Source organism: Salvelinus alpinus, chromosome 26, assembly GCF_045679555.1.
Source record: "Salvelinus alpinus chromosome 26, SLU_Salpinus.1, whole genome shotgun sequence".
Lineage (NCBI taxonomy): Eukaryota > Metazoa > Chordata > Actinopteri > Salmoniformes > Salmonidae > Salvelinus > Salvelinus alpinus.
In genome coordinates this window covers 30828836-30851448 of record NC_092111.1, presented here as the reverse complement: position 1 = coordinate 30851448, position 22613 = coordinate 30828836, and the positions used below count along the sequence as shown (strand labels likewise).

Below are 22613 nucleotides of genomic sequence, written 5' to 3'. Positions count from 1 at the left end.
CATTATGGCCGGCAACAGTTTTAGTTATCAGCTTTTCATTTTTATTATACACCAAAAGCCAGCAATTGCCAGCTAATGGAAACCCTGGGCTACACAGCTAGGTAACGTTAGCTAGCAAGCTAGATAACTAGCTGAACAAAATCATTTCTTTCTCACATCAACGTGCTGACATTATGCAAACACTAGCAAATTCAAGTTACCTTAACAAACCAGGCTTTATTTAAAAATATCATGGAAGTGTTTAGGCCTTATAAGAGGCAAAAGCAAATTGCACCTAAAACATTGATAATTGCTTCGTGCCTGGACGTGGATGTCGGTGGCTCAGGGCAGTCAAGAAAAACAAAAATACCACTGTTGAGATTTAAAGCTACGGTGGCAATTTCAGAATGTAACAGGCTCTTCAATTTCAGGTAAAACTAAATAAAATAAGTCAAAAAAAGAAGGTAAATGTCTGTACATTTCAGCGGTTTCAAACACATTTCTCTCCTATTACAATTTTTACTTTGAGTGTTGGCTCAACGAGACAATTCTGTTTACATTGCACTGCTTAGAGGGGTGCAACTGTCAGGCTAGTGTCGTGCTCTAACTCCGGAGGTAGCAGTCGAGATGTGTCATTGCAGTAATTTGTGTAACCAATGGTATCTTTGCAAAAAAGTCTGTGTTTAGACCCACTAGGTCAGGGATCATCAACAAGATTCAGCCACAGGATGGTCGGGGGGCAGGAATATAAATACAAATCATTTGTAGACTGCAGATTGATCGCAAGATGCCCAAATAGATATGTTTGACTAAATCATAATCATTTCAAAACTTTCTCACATTTGTATACGATCACGTGTCTCTCTATTATGCGTGGGAATACTTGGGAACAGATTTCATAAATTAAAATCACTTAGAGCTGATTTCCTGGTGTTTTTCCAATCTTTAATGTCCAACAATGAAAATTCCACACAACAATTTGATTTTATTTTTCTCAGAAAACTTGGGGGGCCAAATAAAAGCACCTGCTCTAGGTCCGCCCTGCTCTAGGTCCGCCCTGCTCTATGTCCGCCCTGCTCTAGGTCTTTAGGTGGCTTTTATTTTTCCACGTTTTTACTTTTGACTTATTTTTTCTATGCCTTTCTGAAACACGAAATAGCTGGTATATGAAAGAGATCTCCCCCCCATCCTGTAACAGCACTCTACTTTCTGTCTTTCCTTCTACATCCTTCTGCCTCCCCCTTTCCCTGGATTGTTAATTGTTGGAGAAGGTTTGCTCTCTCTCGCTCTTCACCCCCCCACTTCCTGTAGCAACACTCTCCTCTGTCCTTCCTTCCGCCTCCCCTCCCCCTGGTTTGTTCATTAATGAAGCAGGTTTATTCTCTCTCTCTCTCTCTCTCTCTCTGGCTTGTTTCTCAGTACAGTAGGGGATTTGCAGCGGTAATATGCAGGATAAGCCTCAGGTCATTCCACCATCATCTGTGCAGACTGCCAGCTAAAAGCAACTGTTTCAGCAAATTGCTTTGCCCCCCCCCTCACATAAAATCTCTCACTTCAGTGCCAGGACATTTTCTTAATCTGTTGTTAACCAGATGTTTAGCCATACAGTGCTCCTCCAAACACCATATACAGTGCTCCTCCAAACACCATATACAGTGCTCCTCCAAACACCATATACAGTGCTCCTCCAAACACCATATACAGTGCTCCTCCAAACACCATATACAGTGCTCCTCCAAACACCATATACAGTGCTCCTCCAAACACCATATACAGTGCTCCTCCAAACACCATATACAGTGCTCCTCCAAACACCATATACAGTGCTCCTCCAAACACCATATACAGTGCTCCTCCAAACACCATTACATCCCAAATGGCACCCTATTCCTATAGTGTATTACTTTTGATCATCCTAATGTTAAGGTTATTTTGTAGAACAGCATGGCTGACTGTCTGTTTAACCCCTGGCCAGATAACAGAACAGCATGGCTGACTGTCTGTTTAACCCCTGGCCAGATAACAGAACAGCATGGCTGACTGTCTGTTTAACCCCTGGCCAGATAACAGAACAGCATTTATATATCCCCAGCCACTACTCCTATAAAATAAAATAAACATGTTTTTATTAGTAGCCTAGAGCTAGGTATTCAGTATTTCATTAATCTATTGCTGAATCTGGATCTTACTATCAGATAGCATGGATGTGTAGCCTAATTAACTCACATGAAGTTCATTGTGTAATAAGTAGTTATTCTAGTACATTTTTGTGAATGAACGGACGCATACCTTTCAATTATGTTTTTGTGTTATTATCACTTAAACAGACTACTGTAATATGTAGTAGATAGCCTGGATGTTGAGGTTCTCTCTACCTGCTGTGACAGCGAAAGGACAAGCGTGTGAGCCTGTGGGCGTGCACTTTATGCCTGTGCACACATATCAGGCGGAGTGTCTGCTCAATATGCCGTTGCTCTTTAAATCATGTGGCTTCAACATGCGGCATCCATTCTGACACTCCCCTTGGCCAATCAGGGGTGGCAGGGCTGCTTACATCACTGGCCAGTCCGGGCTGTGGGGAGGCGGGACTCAGGGAGACGTTTAGTTTGACATTGTAAATAAGCAGGGAACAGTTGTCAGAGAGAGCAGCCAGTGGTTCCTTTCTTCTCCGTACAGCCATGAGAAACGCAAGATCAACCGGAGGACACAGAATGCAGAGGCAAGCTACCGCCATCACTTCCTCACTCACTCTAACGAGCCATCACTTCCTCACTCACTCTAACGCGCTTTTTTATAACTTTCTTTCTTTTTTGTCTGGTTCTTCTTTCTCTCTCTTCCTCTTTTCTTTCCTTGACCCCTATCCTTCAGCTCAAGGTAACTTAAAACAGGAAGTTGGCTGGCGGTGAAATGGGTGGTTGGGTGGAGGAAGGGGGAGGAGCGTGGAAAGTGTCAGAGCCTACGAGCATGTGGCTCGGCCAATAGAAAGCAAGGGCTTTGTCCTGTCATTGGGGGATCGTCTGAGTGCGGGGCAGGAGCCCGGTCAGGGGCGGGGTCTGAGTATCATGTTGCAGGCTAGATTGATTACTTTTGAATATTAAAGGGCAAGGCCGGAGGAGATTTTTAACTGGGACTCTGGAGCGCCGCTGTTCTGCCGTTCGTCGCTCCTTCACCTCTTTTTTCTTTTCTTTTTTCCCCCCCTCCTGTGTGCTGAGGCAGGGGTCAACTGAATGACAAACAAAAGGGTCGCTGTCCTGGAGAGCGAGAGGGAGAAGAAATGAGTGATAGGAAGAGAGGGAGACGCTCAACTGTGGGGCAAATGAGGGGACTTGGTCAGAGGAGAAACAGGAGAGAGGGGTGTGTGTTTAGGAGAAGGAGGGTGGTGGGAGGGAGCGGTGGAGACTCAGTTGAGGGGGAGGGGTAGAATAAAGGGGTGGTGGTGAACGCTCTTCTCTCTGTCGGGCAGGCTATATGCTTTTTAAAGGCGGACGGACGGGCAGCCTGCCTTTTGTCTGTTCCTGGTTCCGGGGCCCGAGGAAGTTGAGGGCTACAGAGATTTTGTGTGTCAGCCAGCCCCCCCTCTCTCTTCTACAATGCAGAGTAGAGTACAGCCTTTCTCTCTCCTTCTCTCCCACAGCCTACTACACAGCATGAAGGGCACAGGGTAAGTGTGACCACTCAAACACACTAGTAACCACAGACCTGGCTGTGTTTTAGACCACAGCAGGACTCCTCCACTACCCATGTGTACTTTGTCTCTTCTCGTCTTTATCTATCTCTCTCTGCAGAGAAGGGATGCTCTCTCTGTCCTCCCCCTCCTCCTCTTCTGTCGTCCTCTACTTTTCTCCTTGAGAGAAATCTGAGTGTGTGTTTTGGTTGTTTATTTCTGCACCGGACAGCAGTCTGCCCGGCCACCCTCATGTCCTTCAACTGTCACTCCAGTACATGATCGGTGTTGTTGACATCTTTAGTTAGCATTTTGCAGAATTGAAAGTGGTGCGAATGTGTATATATATTTTTTCACAGTTGATTTGAGTCATGTTAATGTTTTCCTATGAATACTACAATGTAGGCTACTAATATTGAGGCAAGTTCTATTGAATAAGGCTGTTTGTTCTGTGGAACAGCCGTAGCTGGCGTTTATTTGAGACCCTGCTATGGCTGTGCTTTGACTTTGGACTTTCTAGCAGAACGTTAGCAGCTGTTAGTCTCTCTCTCTGGGCTGTGTTGGTCATTGACTCTGTAGCGCTGTGGTAGACCGGCCCAGCACTGTACTCACAGGCAGACAGACTTCAAAGTCATCCAGGATGGTTGTGGTGCTGTGACTGCGGTTGCTGACCAGTGCCCGTCCCAAGGCCCGGTCCTTGGGGTGTAGTTAACACTCGCCTGACAGTGATGCAATGGAGAGGGCAAGATGGTTGCTGGGCTGACTGCTGGATGTTTGGGGGACAATCCGAGACCTCGTAGTTGTGGGGTTTTTGATGTGTGATTGTGAGCTCTCTTTAGATGGAATCTTTATAACATATTTAGCTCTGTCCTCCCTAATTGAATGTTTCTATTGGTGCCTTTCTCTCTGACAAAATGAAGTCCCGTTGGGGAGACGGAGGACAATAACTCCAGAGCTGAAGCCCTGGCTTCCAAATCCCAGCTCCCGTCACTGTTTGCATGAGATTTGAATATCATTTGCAGGTGAGCAGGACTGCATCGTAAGAAAAATGGTTGGGAAAGTAAATGAAAATCCAAACAAACACACTCAACCATACACACATACTTGCAGCAAGCACACTCTCCAGCTAAAGTGACTACACACAGGTCTTGTGTGCCTTATTCCTTTGCCCTTGCAGGCAGCCCTGTTTTGAGTGTGTGTATAATGTTGTGTGTTGTCAACACATGAGCCAAACTGCCAGTTAAAGTTTGCTGGTGGTGTTATGTTATTGATGCTGATATGCAGGTAGCAGCAGTGGGTGCCAGAGCTGCCTGGGCCTAGTGTTCGATGAAGGTCACAAGAATGTGAGACTGACTCCCGCAGTCTTTCTGTCAGCGGAGAGATGGATGAAAGGACAGTGAGGGTTGAGGAATAAGGGACTTGCGGACAGAGATGTCTTTGCGCTCAAAGGAAAGAAGTGACGAAAATGGGGTCGCCCATGCAAGTGCTGCAGTGAAAGTTGAAAAACCTGTTCTCTCTTTCCCCGTCTCGCTCTCTCTATTGCTCGCTCTCGCTCTCACCCCCCCTCCCCCTTCCCTCTCTCTTTCCCCCTCCCGCTCTCTCGCTCCCCCCTCCCTCTCTGGTTTCTCTCTCTCTCTCCTCTGTTGAATGACCTTGGGAGATCAGAGCTGAGCGAGTTCTTCCTGGAGTTGGTTTGAAGCAGATCCAAGGGCAAAGTTTGCAGGGACAGAGCACAGCACAGGGCCAGTGGGATGGACGACTTTGACACGGGTCAGGGCTGGCTGTCAGACATTATTACAGGCCGCTGCTCTCTTCAAGCACAGCATCCACCGCAAACTGATCACAATGTGCACATACAGATCTAGCTACGTGTTCTTGGTTAGTCTGTAATTCACTGACTGGCTGAGAACGAGAACCGGGCTCCTTTTTTTGTTCTTGAGTAGATCATTTACACGGCACGCTGCAACACTGCCAATTTCTGTTCTCTTATTTGTTTGTGTGTGTGTGTGGGGGGGGGGGGGGTTGGGTTTTACCTCTGACCTGAATGAATATAGGTGCATTTGGTTTAATATGCCGCTGCCACTTTGCCCATAATAGGATTCAACAATGATTGATTCTTCTGTTGTTGTTTTTTATTTTCAGTTTATTTTCCGTCAGCAAAAAAAAAAAATCTATGCTTTATTTCTAAATGTTCATGTTCACACTTGTTCTTCCCAGTCTTTCCCCCGCTGATGTCACTGAGATCTGGATGAAGCAGCCTGACTGAGCTTCCCATGTCAATCCATAACGTGAGGAGAAAAAGCATGAAATTGTGTTTTATTTGCCCCCAAAAACATTCCCAAAAAGGCTGATTCTGTGAATGGGACAGTGTTTTTCTGCGAAACAGAATCCTAAAGGGCTTGTATTTAGTGACTTTCCTTGAGTTGACCAAGGCATTCATGCTTCTAGAATGTGACCTCAGCTATTGACGTTGCATGCAGCTTGTGCAATGTGTACCCTCTTACTGTTTGCACTTTAGGCTTATCATACATCATTTACTGATAGCCTAGCTAGCTTATACTGTATAGCCTAGCCATAGCCTTTGGTTGAATAACTGCAGTTTGTGTGCTCTTGCACCTGACATTTTGCAGTAGGTCACCTTAATGATCATTATAAGGATATAGTTTTATTCCGACAATACAAAAAGTTAACATTCCCATCCTGTCCTTTTGCAGTCCTTTGAGGAAATTCTCTCTCTCTCCTTCTTTCTTTCTCCTCTCTTTCTCTGATGGAGGATCTGATTAGTGACCTCTATTACTCTGTATCTGCCCTCATCACTTCAGTATTTTCACAACAATCAAGGAGGGGAGAATGGAGAGGGGGGGTGGATGGAGGTGGCAAGTGGGATTGACACGAGATGTCTCTCTTGAGCACCTGTCAACATATTACAAATCTGTGAATATTTAATCATTTGGTTACCAAATAATGTTTTTCCTGTAGAAGTTCCAGTCTGTTAAACGGTGAACTACACGTTTTGTTTTTGGAATGGATGTTTTAGTTGTTGGCAAAATGCAAAGTGGTAGGCTACATTCCTCTGTTCCGAAAGGTCATTCCAGCTAGAGGTTGACTAAATAATCCAGGAGTAACATTATGTCAAATCATGTTAGTGTTAAAACAACACAATGCCCATAGCCAAATAAACCCTCACATGAGCATGTAGTTGACCATTGAATGCATTCTTGTTTTTCTTCAACATTTCAGAGTTATTCAGTGCAGGCTCTCCTGGGGGAGTTTCACAAGTCTGGATTAATGAGTTAGCCAGGACTACTTCTGTCAACATTTTTAACCAGTCAGGAGGAGTCATGGTACCATGACTGCAAAATCTTTAACCTTTAACCTGCTCCATGCTAGCCTTACTTGAAACAATACTGCATACCATACCAAACTACTGCATACCATACCAAACTACTGCATACCATACCAAACTACTGCATACCATGGAAGCCTATTAGTGATATCCTACTGATGTTATTGGAATACATTAGAAAACACCTTTTTGGATGTTGTCCTCACTCAGGCCAAGGTTTGCCTATAGGCTGGGCTACACTAATTGTCCATTAGTCAATAAATCTATTCCCCTTGTGAAGTTCCCCTGTGGTTGCATTACGTTGTTAATGCACTCTAAAGCTTGAGGTTTGAAATAGGACAAACTAGTGTTGTGATGGTCATGGAGTTGTGGATGACAGTAATTGTCTCATTAAAATCCACCAGGCCATTAAGGAAGCGATTAACTCAGTGTTCATCATTAGTGTTACTCATTCATTTTCTTTCCGTCAGCGATGCATTTACCTGAGCAGTGAACACCTCCCTATGCAGAAACAGCTACCTGCAGTGCATCACTCCAATCTGAAAAGTCACTCCTTTCTTGCACCTCGGTCTCCCCCTTTGCAGAATCTACAAGAACAGGACCAGTACAGTAAAATGGTCAAATTGTCTCTAGTCGAGATCTGAGAGGACTAGATGAAGAGTTTCTCCCATTTTCCTTGCACCTATCCAGTTTTTTCTGATGTTCTAGGGTGAGTTCAGTCCCAGAAGGGCCCAGGTAAGGAGTGTCATTGTCAGTTTGGACCTGAAGCTGATGACGCTGCTGTGAGTGTGTCCGTGGCCGACCTGCCAGGGGAGAGCAGCAGAGAGGCTGGGCTTGGCAGGACAACAATACTGCTGATTCAGCAGATCCTGCTGCTGAACACCATTTTACTTTCTCAAAGGAGATAGAGAGGGGGGAGAAAGGGGAGAGACGGATGCAGGAGGAGAAGCGGTAGCGGATGGTCAGTGTTGCCGACAAAGCACACGGTGCAGGTCAGGAGAAACTGTACACCGCCATCTCTCTCCTCTTCTCTCTGACCACTGAAGGGCAACAGAACTGCAGAGGAGAGGAAAGCAGCACAGTGCAGCATAGCACCGCCAGCACAGTGCAGCATAGCGCAGTGCAGCATAGCACCGCCAGCGCAGTGCAGCATAGCGCAGTGCAGCATAGCACCGCCAGCACAGTGCAGCATAGCACAGTGGAACACAGCACAGTAAAAAACAGGGCAATGGCAGTGCAGAAGAACACATATCAAAGACCAGCACAGTGCAGCACCTTACAGTACAGCACATTACATCATGTCACAGTGCTATGTGGACATAGGTTCCAAGTAGAGAGAGACACCAGTGCAGCCAAGTGTAACCAGTCAACATCACCAGCGGTGTAGTGGAGAGAGAACACAGTTTACATACCTTTTTTTTGTTTGCGCGAGCACCTATTATAGAAAAAGTATATAAAAATGACTCATTGTGAACGCCGATCAGCTCTAACACACCACAGCCTGACGCTCCAAATGGACATGTGTTGGTCACTGCCTCTTCAAGGACATCAGTCCACATTTGGAGAGGCTCACTCGTAGATATTGGATCAGGTTTCTGCTAGGCTAGGACTGCAGAAGGAGAGACTGGTTTATTGCCTACAGTGCTTATATGCATAGAGTGTCTATTGACATGAGAACTGGTCTGTTGTGTGCGTCGTGTGTATATTGAAGGTCGTAGGGTCACACAGTGAGATTAATAATTGTATCATATCAATTGTATCCGAAAGAGCAAAGTCCCGCTCCGGAGCTATTTAGTTCAGTCAGCTGAGGTTTGGTGTGTGTGCGTGCGTGTGTAAGTGGAGACAGCTGTGGCGGTTAGGTCCTACTTGTTTATTTATTAATTCATTTATCTCTTTTCATTAATTGAAGTGTTTACTCTTTTAATTCCCGTTCCCGCTCCATTTCCTCCCTGGGCCACCGCAGAAATCTCACTGTTGCCGTGGTAATTAGCCAGATAGTCCTCTGTCATGGTGTTAAGTGAATCATCTAATTATATTATAATTATCTGGCTACCATTTGGAGAAAATACACAATTTAATTTAAATGTTACCTTTATTTAACTAGGCAAGTCGGCTAAGAACAAATTCTTATTTACAATGATGGCCTTCCGGGGAACAGTGGGTTAACTGCCTTGTTCAGTTGGCAGAACGACAGATTTTTACCTTGTCAGCTCGTGGATTCGATCTAGCAAACTTTTGGTTACTGGCCCAACGCTCTAACCACTAGGCTACCTGCCGCCCCCACATACACGCATACGTATAATTGACATTTCTGATAAATTTGACGTTATTTTAATGGACAAAAAATGTGCTTTTCTTTCAAAAACAAGGACATTTCTAAGTGACCCCAAACTTTTGAACGGTAGTGTACATACAGTACATGCATATACGGATGTCCTACTGCATCCATCACAAGATCAACTCCTGACGCCGCTGTTAAAACGCTGGGCTGCCTTGGAGCTGTACAAAGTAGACAAATGAAACAGTGTTCCTGGAAGGCGTGCCATTAAACTCTTCTTTATGGTTTGTTTTGTCATTCTCCCACTCAGACCAGATCAGGTATGGTAAACTAGAAACAAGGGCATTTGGTTCTTCATTGTAGGCTTAGCCTGACTCCACCATAAGACTACAAATCCCATCATTGTTATCTTCATCGCTGGGATTGTTTTGTCGGCTAAGGGGAAGCGGGTTAGTGATTTGCAACAGGACTTCAATCAACCTTGAAATGAAACTGGACACTGGGCAGTCCAACTCATCACAGACACTTTTAGAGGACAGTAACTGTCCTGGCCTGCCATTACATCTGGTCTGATTGATTTATTGACCCCTCCACCCCCCCTGACTTCATTCTGATTGATTTACTCTCTATTTGAAAATAACAGGAAGGAATGCTCATGGTTCAGAACTGATTTATTGTCATACTGTCTGTGTTTTGAACTAATGGAGGACATGAGCTCAGCTGTGGCCAATGGTTGAGAGGCAGGACTAAGCTGTGGCCAATGGCTGAGAGGCAGGACTAGAGTCTTTGTGTGGTCATGTTTTTATGCTTCTCGTTCTCTCTTGCTCTCTCTCTCTCACATTCTCTCTTCTTTCTCTTGCATTCTCTCTCTCATATTCTCATCATCATGTTTGACCCACATAGCTGGTTTGCATAGCCGTCGGACTGCAACGGCCCTCCCTCCCTGTCTCTTACCTCCCCCTGTTCTCAGCGTTGGGTTAATGCTGCTCCGTTGTACACACCCCTGACTGGACACACACCACACCCAGCTATTATAGTGTTTCCCTTTTCTCTTGTCGCCTGTCCATTATTCCCAGGAAAGAAGAGAGGGAGAGGTGAGGTTGCACTGTAGACCGGCTCAGACAGGCAGGCTAATGTTCACAGCAGAATTCCTGGCATGCCATAGTAACCTGGTTGTGTTCCCTTTCTGGGAGCCAGACTCAGGCCTCACGTTACAGAGTTATGTGGATATGGAGGTGTGTGTGTTTTGGTGCTTGAGTGCGGGGGTGAGTTGTTACTAGAGGGAGTGGAATACTCTGAGCTAGGCTTGTGCCCGTATACTGGGTATTTTCAATTACCTATGGTATGATTTTTGTCAAAAGCAAATGTGCGGGCATCCCAAAGCTCTGGGGGGTGCGCAGTACCCCACTGCTTATAATATGTTAACTATCTAAGAGGTGCCAAATACGTTAGGTTCAGTCTGGGCTCCAGCTATGCATGTGGTTTGCTAAATGGCAGGATCAAGATCCCTGCTGCCTAAAAAATGGGGCACTCAGGCCTGTCCTCAGACTTGGGGTGACTAATACCCCACATAGTGACATGACAGACTAGAGTCTTCTTTGATGCAGTTTGATGTAGCTGTAGGCTACTAATGTGGTTGCTCCATGCAGCGATCTGTCGTTAGGCATGTCAAGGATTGATGGGCGGCAACAGAAATAGAAACGGCCCGGCCTATATTTAAAATTCAATGTATTCTAATTGAAGGTTTTCCAATGGAGTTGCTAGAGCTCTGGCCAGTGGGGCCTTTGGCTGCCATTGTCGGTCAACTCTGGTGTGCTGTTCTTGGTAGATTTGATTCACTCGTCCACCTTTCATTGATCGACTCAAGATAATTGTTCATTCATACAGTAAATCATTGTTCATTCATACAGTAAATCATAGTATATGTTTTTTTTCTTCCTGAATCTGATATTTTGCCCTTTCACACTCTTTTCCTGTCTCTTGGTCTCTCCCACTCTCCTCCCTCCTTCTCTCTCCCTCCCTCCCCCTGCAGTGAGCATGTCTGCAGATTCGTTTGGCGCCGGGGGCAGCGATGCCCAGCAGAGCCTACAGTCCTTCTGGCCACGCGTCATGGAAGAGATCAGGAACCTCACGGTGGTACGTCACGCCCTCCCTCCGTCACACACACACACAAGCATGGATGTTGCAGACACACACACACCCTTCATTGTGGTACACATTCGCACCTCACAAGTGGTTTCCACATGACCTGCCCCTAACACCCCTTGGCTCTGTTTCAGAAGGATTTCCGCGTGCAGGAGTTGCCTCTCGCCCGAATCAAGAAAATCATGAAGCTGGATGAAGATGTGAAGGTAGGAGGCGGGGCTTACACATCACAGGTCACCACTCTCTGTGATCACTCTATGACGTCTTCATCAACACCCTATTCAGATTACTTAACATGGCAATGTGTAGCTGAGGTGTCCACAGCTGGCTGAAATTAACAGAGGATTCACAGGACCCACTAGCTCATTCTTTAGAAAATGCTTTGAGTAGGTAAGTTATTTGCAACCGTACCTCATCAAATTGTATTTGTCACATACGCGTGTTTAGCAGATGTTATTGCGGGTGTAGCGAAATGCTTGTTTCTAGCTCCAACAGTGCAGTAATATCTAACAATTTACAACAATACACACACCCATCCCGTAGTGGCTAGTAGATAAGCAGTAGCAGCTTAATATATAAGCAGTAGCAGCTTAAAAGACAAGCAGTAGCAGCTTAAAAGACAAGCAGTAGCAGCTTAATAGACAAGCAGTAGCAGCTTAATAGACACGCAGTAGCAGCTTAATAGACACGCAGTAGCAGCTTAATAGACAAGCAGTAGCAGCTTAATAGACAAGCAGTAGCAGCTTAATAGACAAGCAGTAGCAGCTTAATAGACAAGCAGTAGCAGCTTAATAGACAAGCAGTAGCAGCTTAACTGGGTGGAGGAAGAAGCTGAACTGAAGGCTGCAGTTACAACTTGCACGCAATTTTAGTTGATTGTAACTGAGTTGCTTGTTGACTGCTTCGTGAAACACCCCTCTGCAACTCATCTGCAACTTGGTTGCACCCAGTTGAAACTTTTCAACTTTGTGCAACTAGTTGCAATCAACAGCCAATCAAAACAGACACTTTTGTCACATGCTCCATTCGAAGGTTCGAAATTCCGACCCAATTGTCATGTCAACACAGCTGTCAGTGCTGCGCAGCACAAACCGCAATCAGGGTAGACAGAACAAAGACTAGCACAGCAGGAGAAGTATACAAATGATTGTACATGGTTCAGCAGTCAATAAATGTAAGTGAATCCAAACCTCTCCCTTACCAGTTTCAACTGAAATGGTCCACCATTTGATTTAGCAGTGTGAGGGGTTGAGAGTGCCCACCTCGAGGGGAATGTTTCCTGACTACTGCCGAGGTGTGATGGTCTTTCTGGCGCTTATAGCTGCCAAGCATCACCCAGGTCGGTGCTACACTTCAGTAGTAGACTATCCAGCCTATCTACAGAGGAGGAGACGACAACAGGCGAGGTGCCTGATGAAGATCTCTGGGCTTGTCTAAGTAACTGACTGACACTGCTCCCTCGCTGTGCCATCGAAGCTCCCGCCGCTTAAACTACTGCCCAGCCTTTCTGAACTGCTTGTCTGAATGTAACAGTGTAGCTTCCGTCCCTCTCCTCGTCCCTACCTGGGCTCGAACCAGGGACCCTCTGCACACATCGACAACAGCCACCCTCGAAGCATCGTTACCCATCGCTCCACAAAAGCAGCGGCCCTTGCAGGGCAAGGGGAACAACTACTTCAAGGTCTCAGAGCGAGTGACGTCACCGATTGAAACGCTATTAGCGCGCACCCTGCTAACTAGCTAGCCATTTCATATCGGTTACATGAACAACACCTTATTTGAATCTGTGGAAGACCATCGCCCAAAACCGGACAGATCTTTTATACATTTTTACAGCGTTTTTGAGATTCTGTTTGTAATGCAAAAAGATATATAAAAATAAATATATTATAGTTTGTTGCTAGCTTGGTTAGCTCATAGCTAGCTAGCTGTGTTGGTGTTTGCGATGTCATTTTGGCTAACTAGCTAAATTGTACAGGCTGCATTTGTTCTATATCCGTGTTACAATAACCAAACGGTTGGATAAACAAATCATTTGTGAAACCACAATGTAAGGCAGCAGGTGACATGATTGGCTGTCGCATGCAATTTTAATTGCGTTTGAGTTCCTTCATGTAACAGCAAAGTTGCTTGAGATGTCATTTGCAACTAAAATTGCATGAAAGTTGCTTCATGTAACCCCAGCCTTGGAGATCAGCAGATCACTGACATGCTGTACATCTAGAGGGACCCTTCTGCTAGCCATGACGCAGAGTGTGTGGGTTTGTTATGCTAGCCATGACCCAGCAGCTCTGTAGCCTGCTGCTTGCCTTCCGGGCGAACTCCCCGACATGCCCAACTTCTAAATGTCACTCAGTGGAAAGGTTTTCAGAAGTTTAGGTTAGGTCTCTTCCCTTTAGTAGCAAAGGCTACGGGCGGCCTATCTATACAACCCTATCTAGTTGTGTACGTTTGTGTGTTCTGTGTGTGTGTTCCCTGTTTCCCCCTAGTTCTAACATGTCATCGCCGTGTCTCCATAGATGATCAGTGCGGAGGCTCCGGTGCTGTTTGCCAAGGCAGCTCAGATCTTCATCACAGAGCTCACGCTGAGGGCCTGGATTCACACTGAAGACAACAAGAGACGCACCTTACAGGTCAGTCACACCCTCCCTAGTCTGTAAAGAGGTCACGCACCCGTGTGCACACACAGTCTACTGACCCAATTTGACATTTAAAGACAACACATGCACACATGCAGTTGTGCTGGTCCCAGTGTGTGTAGAGGCCCCACACTGCCATCCCCTGAGGACCGGCTCTGTTAAAATCCTGTTCTCTCTGTCCGCTCTGAAAGCAAAGCTTGGCTACTGTGACCCACTTTTACTCACAACGCCATTTTGCTCTCTTATCCCAGAGCCAGGAGAATTACATGGATCCTGGAGTGACGCTAGGGAATGGGGAAGACCTAGAGAGAGACAAAGTGAAAGCGATTGTGGGGAGAGAGTGTGAGAGAAGAGCAAGAGTGAGAAAGCGAGTGAGAGAAGCAAGAGGAAGGGAGAGAGGGAAAAGAGGGAGACTGGGAGAGTGAGAAAAGAGAGTGTAAAGAGAGGGAGACAAAAGAGTGGGTTGATCAGAGTGGTTTGGAAAGCCAGGGCTAGTCACACCTGTGGGTCAGAGGGCAGAGCAGCCAGTCAGCCATACAATGAAACATTAAAGCAGAGTTCCCCAGTTCTCTCTCTTCTTCATCCATGCACACAGTGCCTTCAGAAAGTATTCACACCTCTTGACTCTTTCCACATCTTGTTGTGTTACAAAGTGGTATTCAAATACATTTAATTGAAATGTCTTGTCAACCATCTACACAACATACTCTGTCAAAGTGGAAGAAAAATTCTAACACTTGTAAAAAATGTAAATTACAATAAATACTAATATCTCGATTAGATAAGTATTCAACCCCGAGTCAATACATGTTAGAATCACAGCTATTACAGCTGTGAGTCTTTTTGGGTAAGTCTCTAAGAGCTTTGCACACCTGCATTGTACAATATTTGCTAGACAGCCATTTTTAAGACTTGCCCATAGATTTCGGAGCCAAATTAGGTCAAAACTGAAACTAGGCCACTCAGAAATGTTCAATGTCGTCTTGGTAAGCAACTCCAATTTGCAAAGTTGCTAGCCGACTAGCGTTACGTTAGCAATGCATTAGTCAGCTAGTTGCTATCAACACCTATTTTACAGCTGCATTAAATTAAACCATCTAACCAGTTATCAAATAATGTTACCGGTATATGTAGTTATCTTGGCCAGCTAGCTCTGGCACCCCAATGGTGGAACAAACTCCCTCACGACGCCAGGTCAGCGGAGTCAATCACCACCTTCCGGAGACACCTGAAACCCCACCTCTTTAAGGAATACCTAGGATAGGATAAAGTAATCCTTCTAACCCCCCCCCCCCCCCCCCCTTAAAAGAGTTAGATGCACTATTGTAAAGTGGTTGTTCCACTGGATATCATAAGGTGAATGCACCAATTTGTAAGTCGCTCTGGATAAGAGCGTCTGCTAAATGACTTAAATGTAAATTAAATGTAAATGTAGCTAAAGTTAGCTGGCTAAAATAAGTAATCTAGCCAACCACCACCGTCAACAAAGCTAAGTAGTAAGCCAGAGAACAACTAGTCGAGCACAGGCAGGAACCCACAGAACACACACTAAAAAATCCAGCAGATGTGAAGTAAAGAAAGCGGAGATTTAACGATTGACGACTGGGTCATTCTCACGGAACTGGTATTTGACCCAAAAATTCTCAAGTGTTATTTTTCATGAAATTACCTTTTGGTTCACTGAGATTAGGATCTGTACTTATCTATTTCATTCTAATGTTTTTTGATCAGATATTATGCATTTTTCCACAATTACCAATGCAAAAATGTTAATTACCGCAACTGTTTATCCAAGGTCTTTACAGGTAATATTGGTTTATTAAGATGCGGATATTCGTGGCATATAAGCGAATAAATTAACTAAAACTTTATTTCAAACTGATTGGAGTGTTACGGTAATCAGACCACGCACACTGGTTTTACGTAATAAATATTTAATTTAAATTTAAAGTAGTATACCATTTTTAAATTACAAATTACAGCAACATATTTTGTTTTATTCAAATAAATTTGGTTTTTCTAAAGTAAAATTGTATAAAATTACCCGAGAATTTAATCCAGACGCATTTCAGTAATGGGAATTTGGGGTGGAAATCTATTTAAAGTAACACAACATTTTTATTTTATTTTTACATCTTAGTCTTTAGCATGATAGTTGATTGTTGCAGATGCACCATTTGCTGCAGATATGTTTAAAATTGGTTTCATGAGAATCACCTAGCTGAGTTGGCTAAGGAGAGAGGTGCTTCAGAGGGAGATGCCATTTCACCAGCCGAGGGAGAGTCTGCTAATCCAATAGCGATATAGTGAGGTAAATCTAAAGAAAGATTCCAGAGGCAATAATACAGAGGCGGCATTGGTCACAGGAGATGAGGAGAAGAGTCTACAATAAAACAGCGATCGTAGGAAAACTCCAGGCAGATTGAAATGATCGCAACAGCACAGTCAGTCATCTACGGTAGCTCGCTAGTACTAAACCAAGGTTGAAAAACTCTGGTACCCTACTTTGTGGAGATCATGTGTGTGGGGAATCTGATTGGTTGTTTACTTAACACCGCCTTGTGTTTGGTGGATTATAGCTCACCACTGACAACACTCGGTCTGCATGGCTAGTGGCTAATGTTAGCCAACTCAAGCTAGCTAACGCAGAGTAGTTTCTCCATAAGACGTTGAGAAATAGTGCATTGTGGGTAGTTTAGAAGATACCCCCGGACATACGTTATTAAATATGTTTTTTTTTAAATAACATAAGTATTTTTGTAGTTATAGGTAACCATATCGTGACTACAACTAAGTTACTAAGTCTTTGACCACACTGTGTTTTTACTTTGAGTAAAAACAAATGCTTCCTACCCTTTAACAACCTCGAAATAGAATGCCAATTTGGTTTCAAGTTCCTCACGTTAATTGCATTTTTACACCACAGGTGGTGTTACATGTGTTTTATTAATAAGACAGCACTGCTTGCAATCACACTCATTTTATCTCTCTTTCTCACACACACACACACACACACACACACACACACACACACACACACACACACACACACACACACACACACACACACACACACACACACACACACACACACACACACACACACTCCGGCTCTCGTCAGTGCTAGGGTTCCGTTGTGTCAACGGCACGCCGATCAGGGTCTCCATGGCGACGCTCATCAATATAACAACTGTGGATGTGACCCGGTGTTACCTGATATATTAATCTCACAGCGCTATAAATACACAGATGTAGGGGGCCCCAATGGGGGGACTTAGATGCCAATATCCTGTGGAAAATGACACACACACTAGAGGAGTGGGCCTCGGGAGGACAGTGATGCTAAGAATACATCACACAACTCCCGGTGTCCTTAATCTGGTGCTGCTCACAGTGGGCCTATGGCTCTATGGCTAATTCTGCTGTTTTTACATGGTATGTGTTGAAGTAGGCAAAGCCTTTTACAGTTCCACTGAGAGCAAACTCCTTTTACTATTGTTTACAAAGCTGTTCGAGTTTGACCTAGAAGTTTTTATAAACTGTCTTTTCTTCAAACGCTTTCAAAAAGGCTATATTTGGAGCGAGCAGCAGAAGTACAAAGACGGTTTTATATTTAGCCTAGTTTTTTCACATACTGAATGAGGAGCCTAATGTTCAGCCTCAACTCTTATTTCCTGTGTTACAGAGGAACGACATTGCCATGGCGATAACGAAGTTCGACCAGTTTGACTTCCTTATCGACATTGTGCCCCGGGACGAGCTCAAGCCCCCCAAACGACAGGTAGGGTGTGTGTGTGTGTGTGTGGGGGGGGGGGTCATCTACATTTCATTTCAGAACCCCGGCAGGGTGGAGTACCACTCCTGGCAGCCTGGAGGCGCTGTAAACATCCTTGACTGGAAGCTGGGGTTTGGACAGCAAGGGCTTTCAGTCGGATGTTTGCAGCGTCTGGCTGCCCATTACTTCCAACAGTGCCACCATAGCCTCTAATCTCCATCAAAACCACCACCAATACACCACCATAGCCTCTAATCTCCATCAAAACCACCACCAATACACCACCATAGCCTCTAATCTCCATCAGAACCACCACCAATACACCACCATAGCCTCTAATCTCCATCAAAACCACCACCAATACACCACCATAGCCTCTAATCTCCATCAGAACCACCAATACCCCATAACTTGTAATCACTATCAACATAATCACCACTGTGTTAACGGATGACCCCTCAACCACATTACAGTCCTGACTCAGATTGATGGTGTTTTAGGCTGAACAGTGGCTCCTAAGCATTTTAAGTTGTGACCACCTAAATAGACCCGATTCACCAAGTCTGTGGCCAGGGCTGTAAACATCCTACACTCTCAGCTGTGACATCATCGAGCTGGGAGAGGGGTGTTTACGCTTCTGGTGACGGGGAAACTGCCACCTCCTACAGTACCCTGGAAGATCAACCAACCCGCACGTTTTAGGGAACTGTTACTTTGTACTTCTGACAATGATGAGGCCTTGAGTTTACTTTTCTGAGCACAAAGAAATATGGAAGCTTGTAGTGCTGTGTCATTGCTCTAACTGTTAGCTGTTAGACCATATCAGACTAGACACAAAGAGCCTTCATGCTTGTTAATGGCTGACGAAATGTCCAATGTGTCATTGAATGAGGTTTTCATTCACAGTTTATGATTAAATCATTCTCAATAGTGTGCCAAGGTCTTGTTTTCATGAATGGAAATGATCCCTTTCTGTCTGCTGAAGTGTTCTTGTGTTCTGAAAAGTGTTGTTGGGTTGTGAAAACCCATTGTCTTGACGAAGACCCATAAGGCCTTGAGCCTGAGTATTGTCGACTGGGATCATCAAGGTCCTCCAGTGCTAATGGATCCTCTGGTTGCGTCCCAATCGGTACCCTATTCCCTATGTAGTGCACTACTTTTGCCCAGGGCCCATAGGGCTCCCATAGGGCTCCCATAGGGCTCTGGTCAAAAGTAGTGCACTGAATAGGGAATATGGTGCCATTTGGGATGTACCCTCTATTTAGAATCACATTACTCATCCATCCAGGCTCTATCAGTTATTTATCTGGGTCTCTTACCTATTGTATTACACTGGCAAAATAATTCATGGAGATGTAATGGACTGATAGGCTTCTCTGTTATCCCCTCTCTCTTTCTCTCACCATCTCTCTCGCGCTCTCTCTCACCATTTCTCTCTCTTTTTCTCTCTCTCTTTCTTGCCCCCTCTCTTTTTGTGTGTGTACAGGAGGAGGTGCGTCAGTCGGTGGCCCCAGCAGAGCCGGTTCAGTACTACTTCACCCTGGCTCAGCAGCCAGGCCAGGTGCAGGGCCAGCAGGCCACTGGACAACAGGCTACCACCATCCAACCTGGACAGATCATCATCGCACAGCCACAGCAAGGACAGGTAAACTGGAGAATAGACCTGCACCACACGTACGTGCACTGACACAGACAGAGAGAGCCCACGTGTGCAGACACACACGCACCACACCAGACACACTGAACATACTACTCCACAAACAACCGGTAAGCTACCAACATTCAGCCTAGGCAAAGATGTAGTGTACACCACACACACACCGTGACACAGCCTGGCAGATCACCAGCTCTCCTAACACTCTCCCAGTCAAAAACCCTCTCCAACCCTGTCCACTATAAAACAGTGTGAATGGGGTAATAACAGTGGGTTTTATTGATATTATCCTTGGCAAGCACAGCCGATCCGCACTCTGGCCTCAACTCTTTCCCACCAGCAGGGATGAATGACCCGTACACACCCAGCACACAAACACACAGCTATAAAAGCAGTGATACAGGGCCATTTGATCTACCCACTTCAGTCACTCCCCTCTCTGCTGGAGGTCCAGAACATCACAGTACAGTAACACTAGGGCTGTGTCTCTAATGTCACCCTATTCCATATTCAGTGAACTACTTTTGACCAGGGCCCATAGGGAATAGGGTGCCATTTGGGATGCAGCCTAGACTCCCTGTGAGACTGCTCTCTGCCACTCCACTGTAACATATGAGTAAACAGATGGGTGGGTTGCCCCCTCATCCCTAGTCTTTTTCCTTCTCTGAGTGTGGTTCCCCAGGCACCCCTCTGTCTCTCTTTTGTGTTCCCTCTCCTGCTCCATTATTCTCCCTCCCTGTTGAATGTGTTCTCTCTTCTTGCTTCAGCAGGCTGCCTTAGTTTCACTGAGGCACAGTCAGGCTAGAGCTGCTACTGTTCCTGCCGCAGTCCCCTCACAGTCACCGAGCAGAGCAGGGGAGGTCACTACATGACTGGCACCTTAGAATAGGTGACTAGTTTAGACTACTGGGTTACAGTTAAGAGGCCAGGGAGGAAGAGGGATGGTGGGATGGAAGAGGGGAAAGGATCTGAAAAACAGATGGATAAAGTGTGAGATACCTGGAGATTGAGGGAGGAGGGTAACGAGGTCCTAATTCATTGCTCAATTCCTGTGTGTGTGTGTGTGTGTGTGTGTGTGATCTGATGACCGGTGTGTGTGTGTGTGTGTGCTACTTCTTCCTTTGCACTCTGCATGTGCTTGTAGTCATGTTTGTAAAGCTCCCTCTTTCTCTTTCTCTTCCTCTTCCTCTCTCTTCCCTCCCCCCTTCAGGTGCTGCAGGGGACCACAATGCAACAGTTACAGCAGGTGCAGGTAGCCCAGTCACAGGGCACACCTATCACGGTAACCCCCCCCCCCCCCCCCCAGTCAACATCTGAAACACCCCCCCATCCCAGTACTCCTAGTTGTAGGGTGAAGTTGCTCCTAGATGCTGCAATTACCCCACTAAATAGTTAAGGTTAGGGTTGGGAGAGGGGATGCTGATCCTAGATCTGTACCTAGGGGAAATGTCATCCCGTAGCGCACCCCTCCACATTTAATCAGGAAGGTTAGTTCTTCCTTTCTCTCCTGTCCATCTCCACTTGGTGCTCCAGGCCTGCAGTTTAACTTTTGACTCAGCAGCAGCTGGCTCATTAGTGACGTTAGTCAGATTAGCTGTCTCATTATGGACGTTAGTCAGATCAACTGGCTCATTATGGACGTTAGTCAGATCAACTGGCTCATTATGGGCGTTAGTCAGATCAACTGGCTCATTATGGACGTTAGTCAGATCAGATTAGCTGTCTCATTATGGACGTTAGTCAGATCAACTGGCTCATTATGGACGTTAGTCAGATCAGATCAGCTGTCTCATTAGGGACGTTAGTCAGATTAGCTGTCTCATTATGGACGTTAGTCAGATCAACTGGCTCATTATGGACGTTAGTCAGATCAGATCAGCTGTCTCATTAGGGACGTTAGTCAGATCAGCTGGCTCATTAGGGACGTTAGTCAGATCAGCTGGCTCATTGGGGACGTTAGTCAGATCAGCTGGCTCATTGGGGACGTTAGTCAGATCAGCTGGCTCATTAGGGACGTTAGTCAGATCAGCTGTCTCATTAGGGACGTTAGTCAGATCAGCTGGCTCATTATGGACGTTAGTCAGATCAGCTGTCTCATTAGGGACGTTAGTCAGATCAGATTAGCTGTCTCATTATGGACGTTAGTCAGATCAGATCAACTGTCTCATTATGGACGTTAGTCAGATCAACTGGCTCATTAGGGACGTTAGTCAGATCAGCTGTCTCATTAGGGACGTTAGTCAGATCAACTGGCTCATTATGGACGTTAGTCAGATCAACTGGCTCATTATGGACGTTAGTCAGATCAGCTGTCTCATTAGGGACGTTAGTCAGATCAGATTAGCTGTCTCATTATGGACGTTAGTCAGATCAGATCAACTGGCTCATTATGGACGTTAGTCAGATCAGCTGGCTCATTAGGGACGTTAGTCAGATCAGCTGTCTCATTATGGACGTTAGTCAGATCAACTGGCTCATTATGGACGTTAGTCAGATCAACTGGCTCATTATGGACGTTAGTCAGATCAACTGGCTCATTATGGACGTTAGTCAGATCAGATCAGCTGTCTCATTAGGGACGTTAGTCAGATTAGCTGTCTCATTATGGACGTTAGTCAGATCAACTGGCTCATTATGGACGTTAGTCAGATCAGATCAGCTGTCTCATTAGGGACGTTAGTCAGATTAGCTGTCTCATTATGGACGTTAGTCAGATCAACTGGCTCATTATGGACGTTAGTCAGATCAGATCAGCTGTCTCATTAGGGACGTTAGTCAGATCAGCTGGCTCATTAGGGACGTTAGTCAGATCAGCTGGCTCATTAGGGACGTTAGTCAGATCAGCTGGCTCATTGGGGACGTTAGTCAGATCAGCTGGCTCATTAGGGACGTTAGTCAGATCAGCTGGCTCATTAGGGACGTTAGTCAGATCAGCTGGCTCATTATGGACGTTAGTCAGATCAGCTGTCTCATTAGGGACGTTAGTCAGATCAGATTAGCTGTCTCATTATGGACGTTAGTCAGATCAGATCAACTGGCTCATTATGGACGTTAGTCAGATCAGCTGGCTCATTAGGGACGTTAGTCAGATCAGCTGTCTCATTATGGACGTTAGTCAGATCAACTGGCTCAT

At 45.4% G+C, this 22613-nt stretch overlaps 1 protein-coding gene across 14 annotated transcripts in view; it reads left to right on the top strand.

The window, feature by feature from the left end:
• Window positions 1-22613, top strand: part of LOC139555151 (nuclear transcription factor Y subunit gamma-like) — a 51861-nt gene that overhangs the window by 15906 nt on the left and 13342 nt on the right. Inside the window, exons 1-8 of one of the 14 annotated variants that reach the window (XM_071368707.1) lie at window positions 2676-2698; window positions 5861-5931; window positions 11300-11403; window positions 11547-11618; window positions 13932-14045; window positions 17737-17832; window positions 19313-19471; window positions 20691-20762. In XM_071368707.1, coding sequence (XP_071224808.1) covers window positions 11305-11403; window positions 11547-11618; window positions 13932-14045; window positions 17737-17832; window positions 19313-19471; window positions 20691-20762 — 612 coding nt within the window. In that variant the 5' untranslated portion in view covers window positions 2676-2698; window positions 5861-5931; window positions 11300-11304. Of the gene's footprint in view, window positions 1-2562; window positions 2699-3481; window positions 3641-4563; window positions 4666-5860; window positions 5932-11299; window positions 11404-11546; window positions 11619-13931; window positions 14046-17736; window positions 17833-19312; window positions 19472-20690; window positions 20763-22613 lie in introns of those variants that run through there. The other 13 variants (XM_071368713.1, XM_071368714.1, XM_071368715.1 and 10 more) reach the window with 13 other exon arrangements.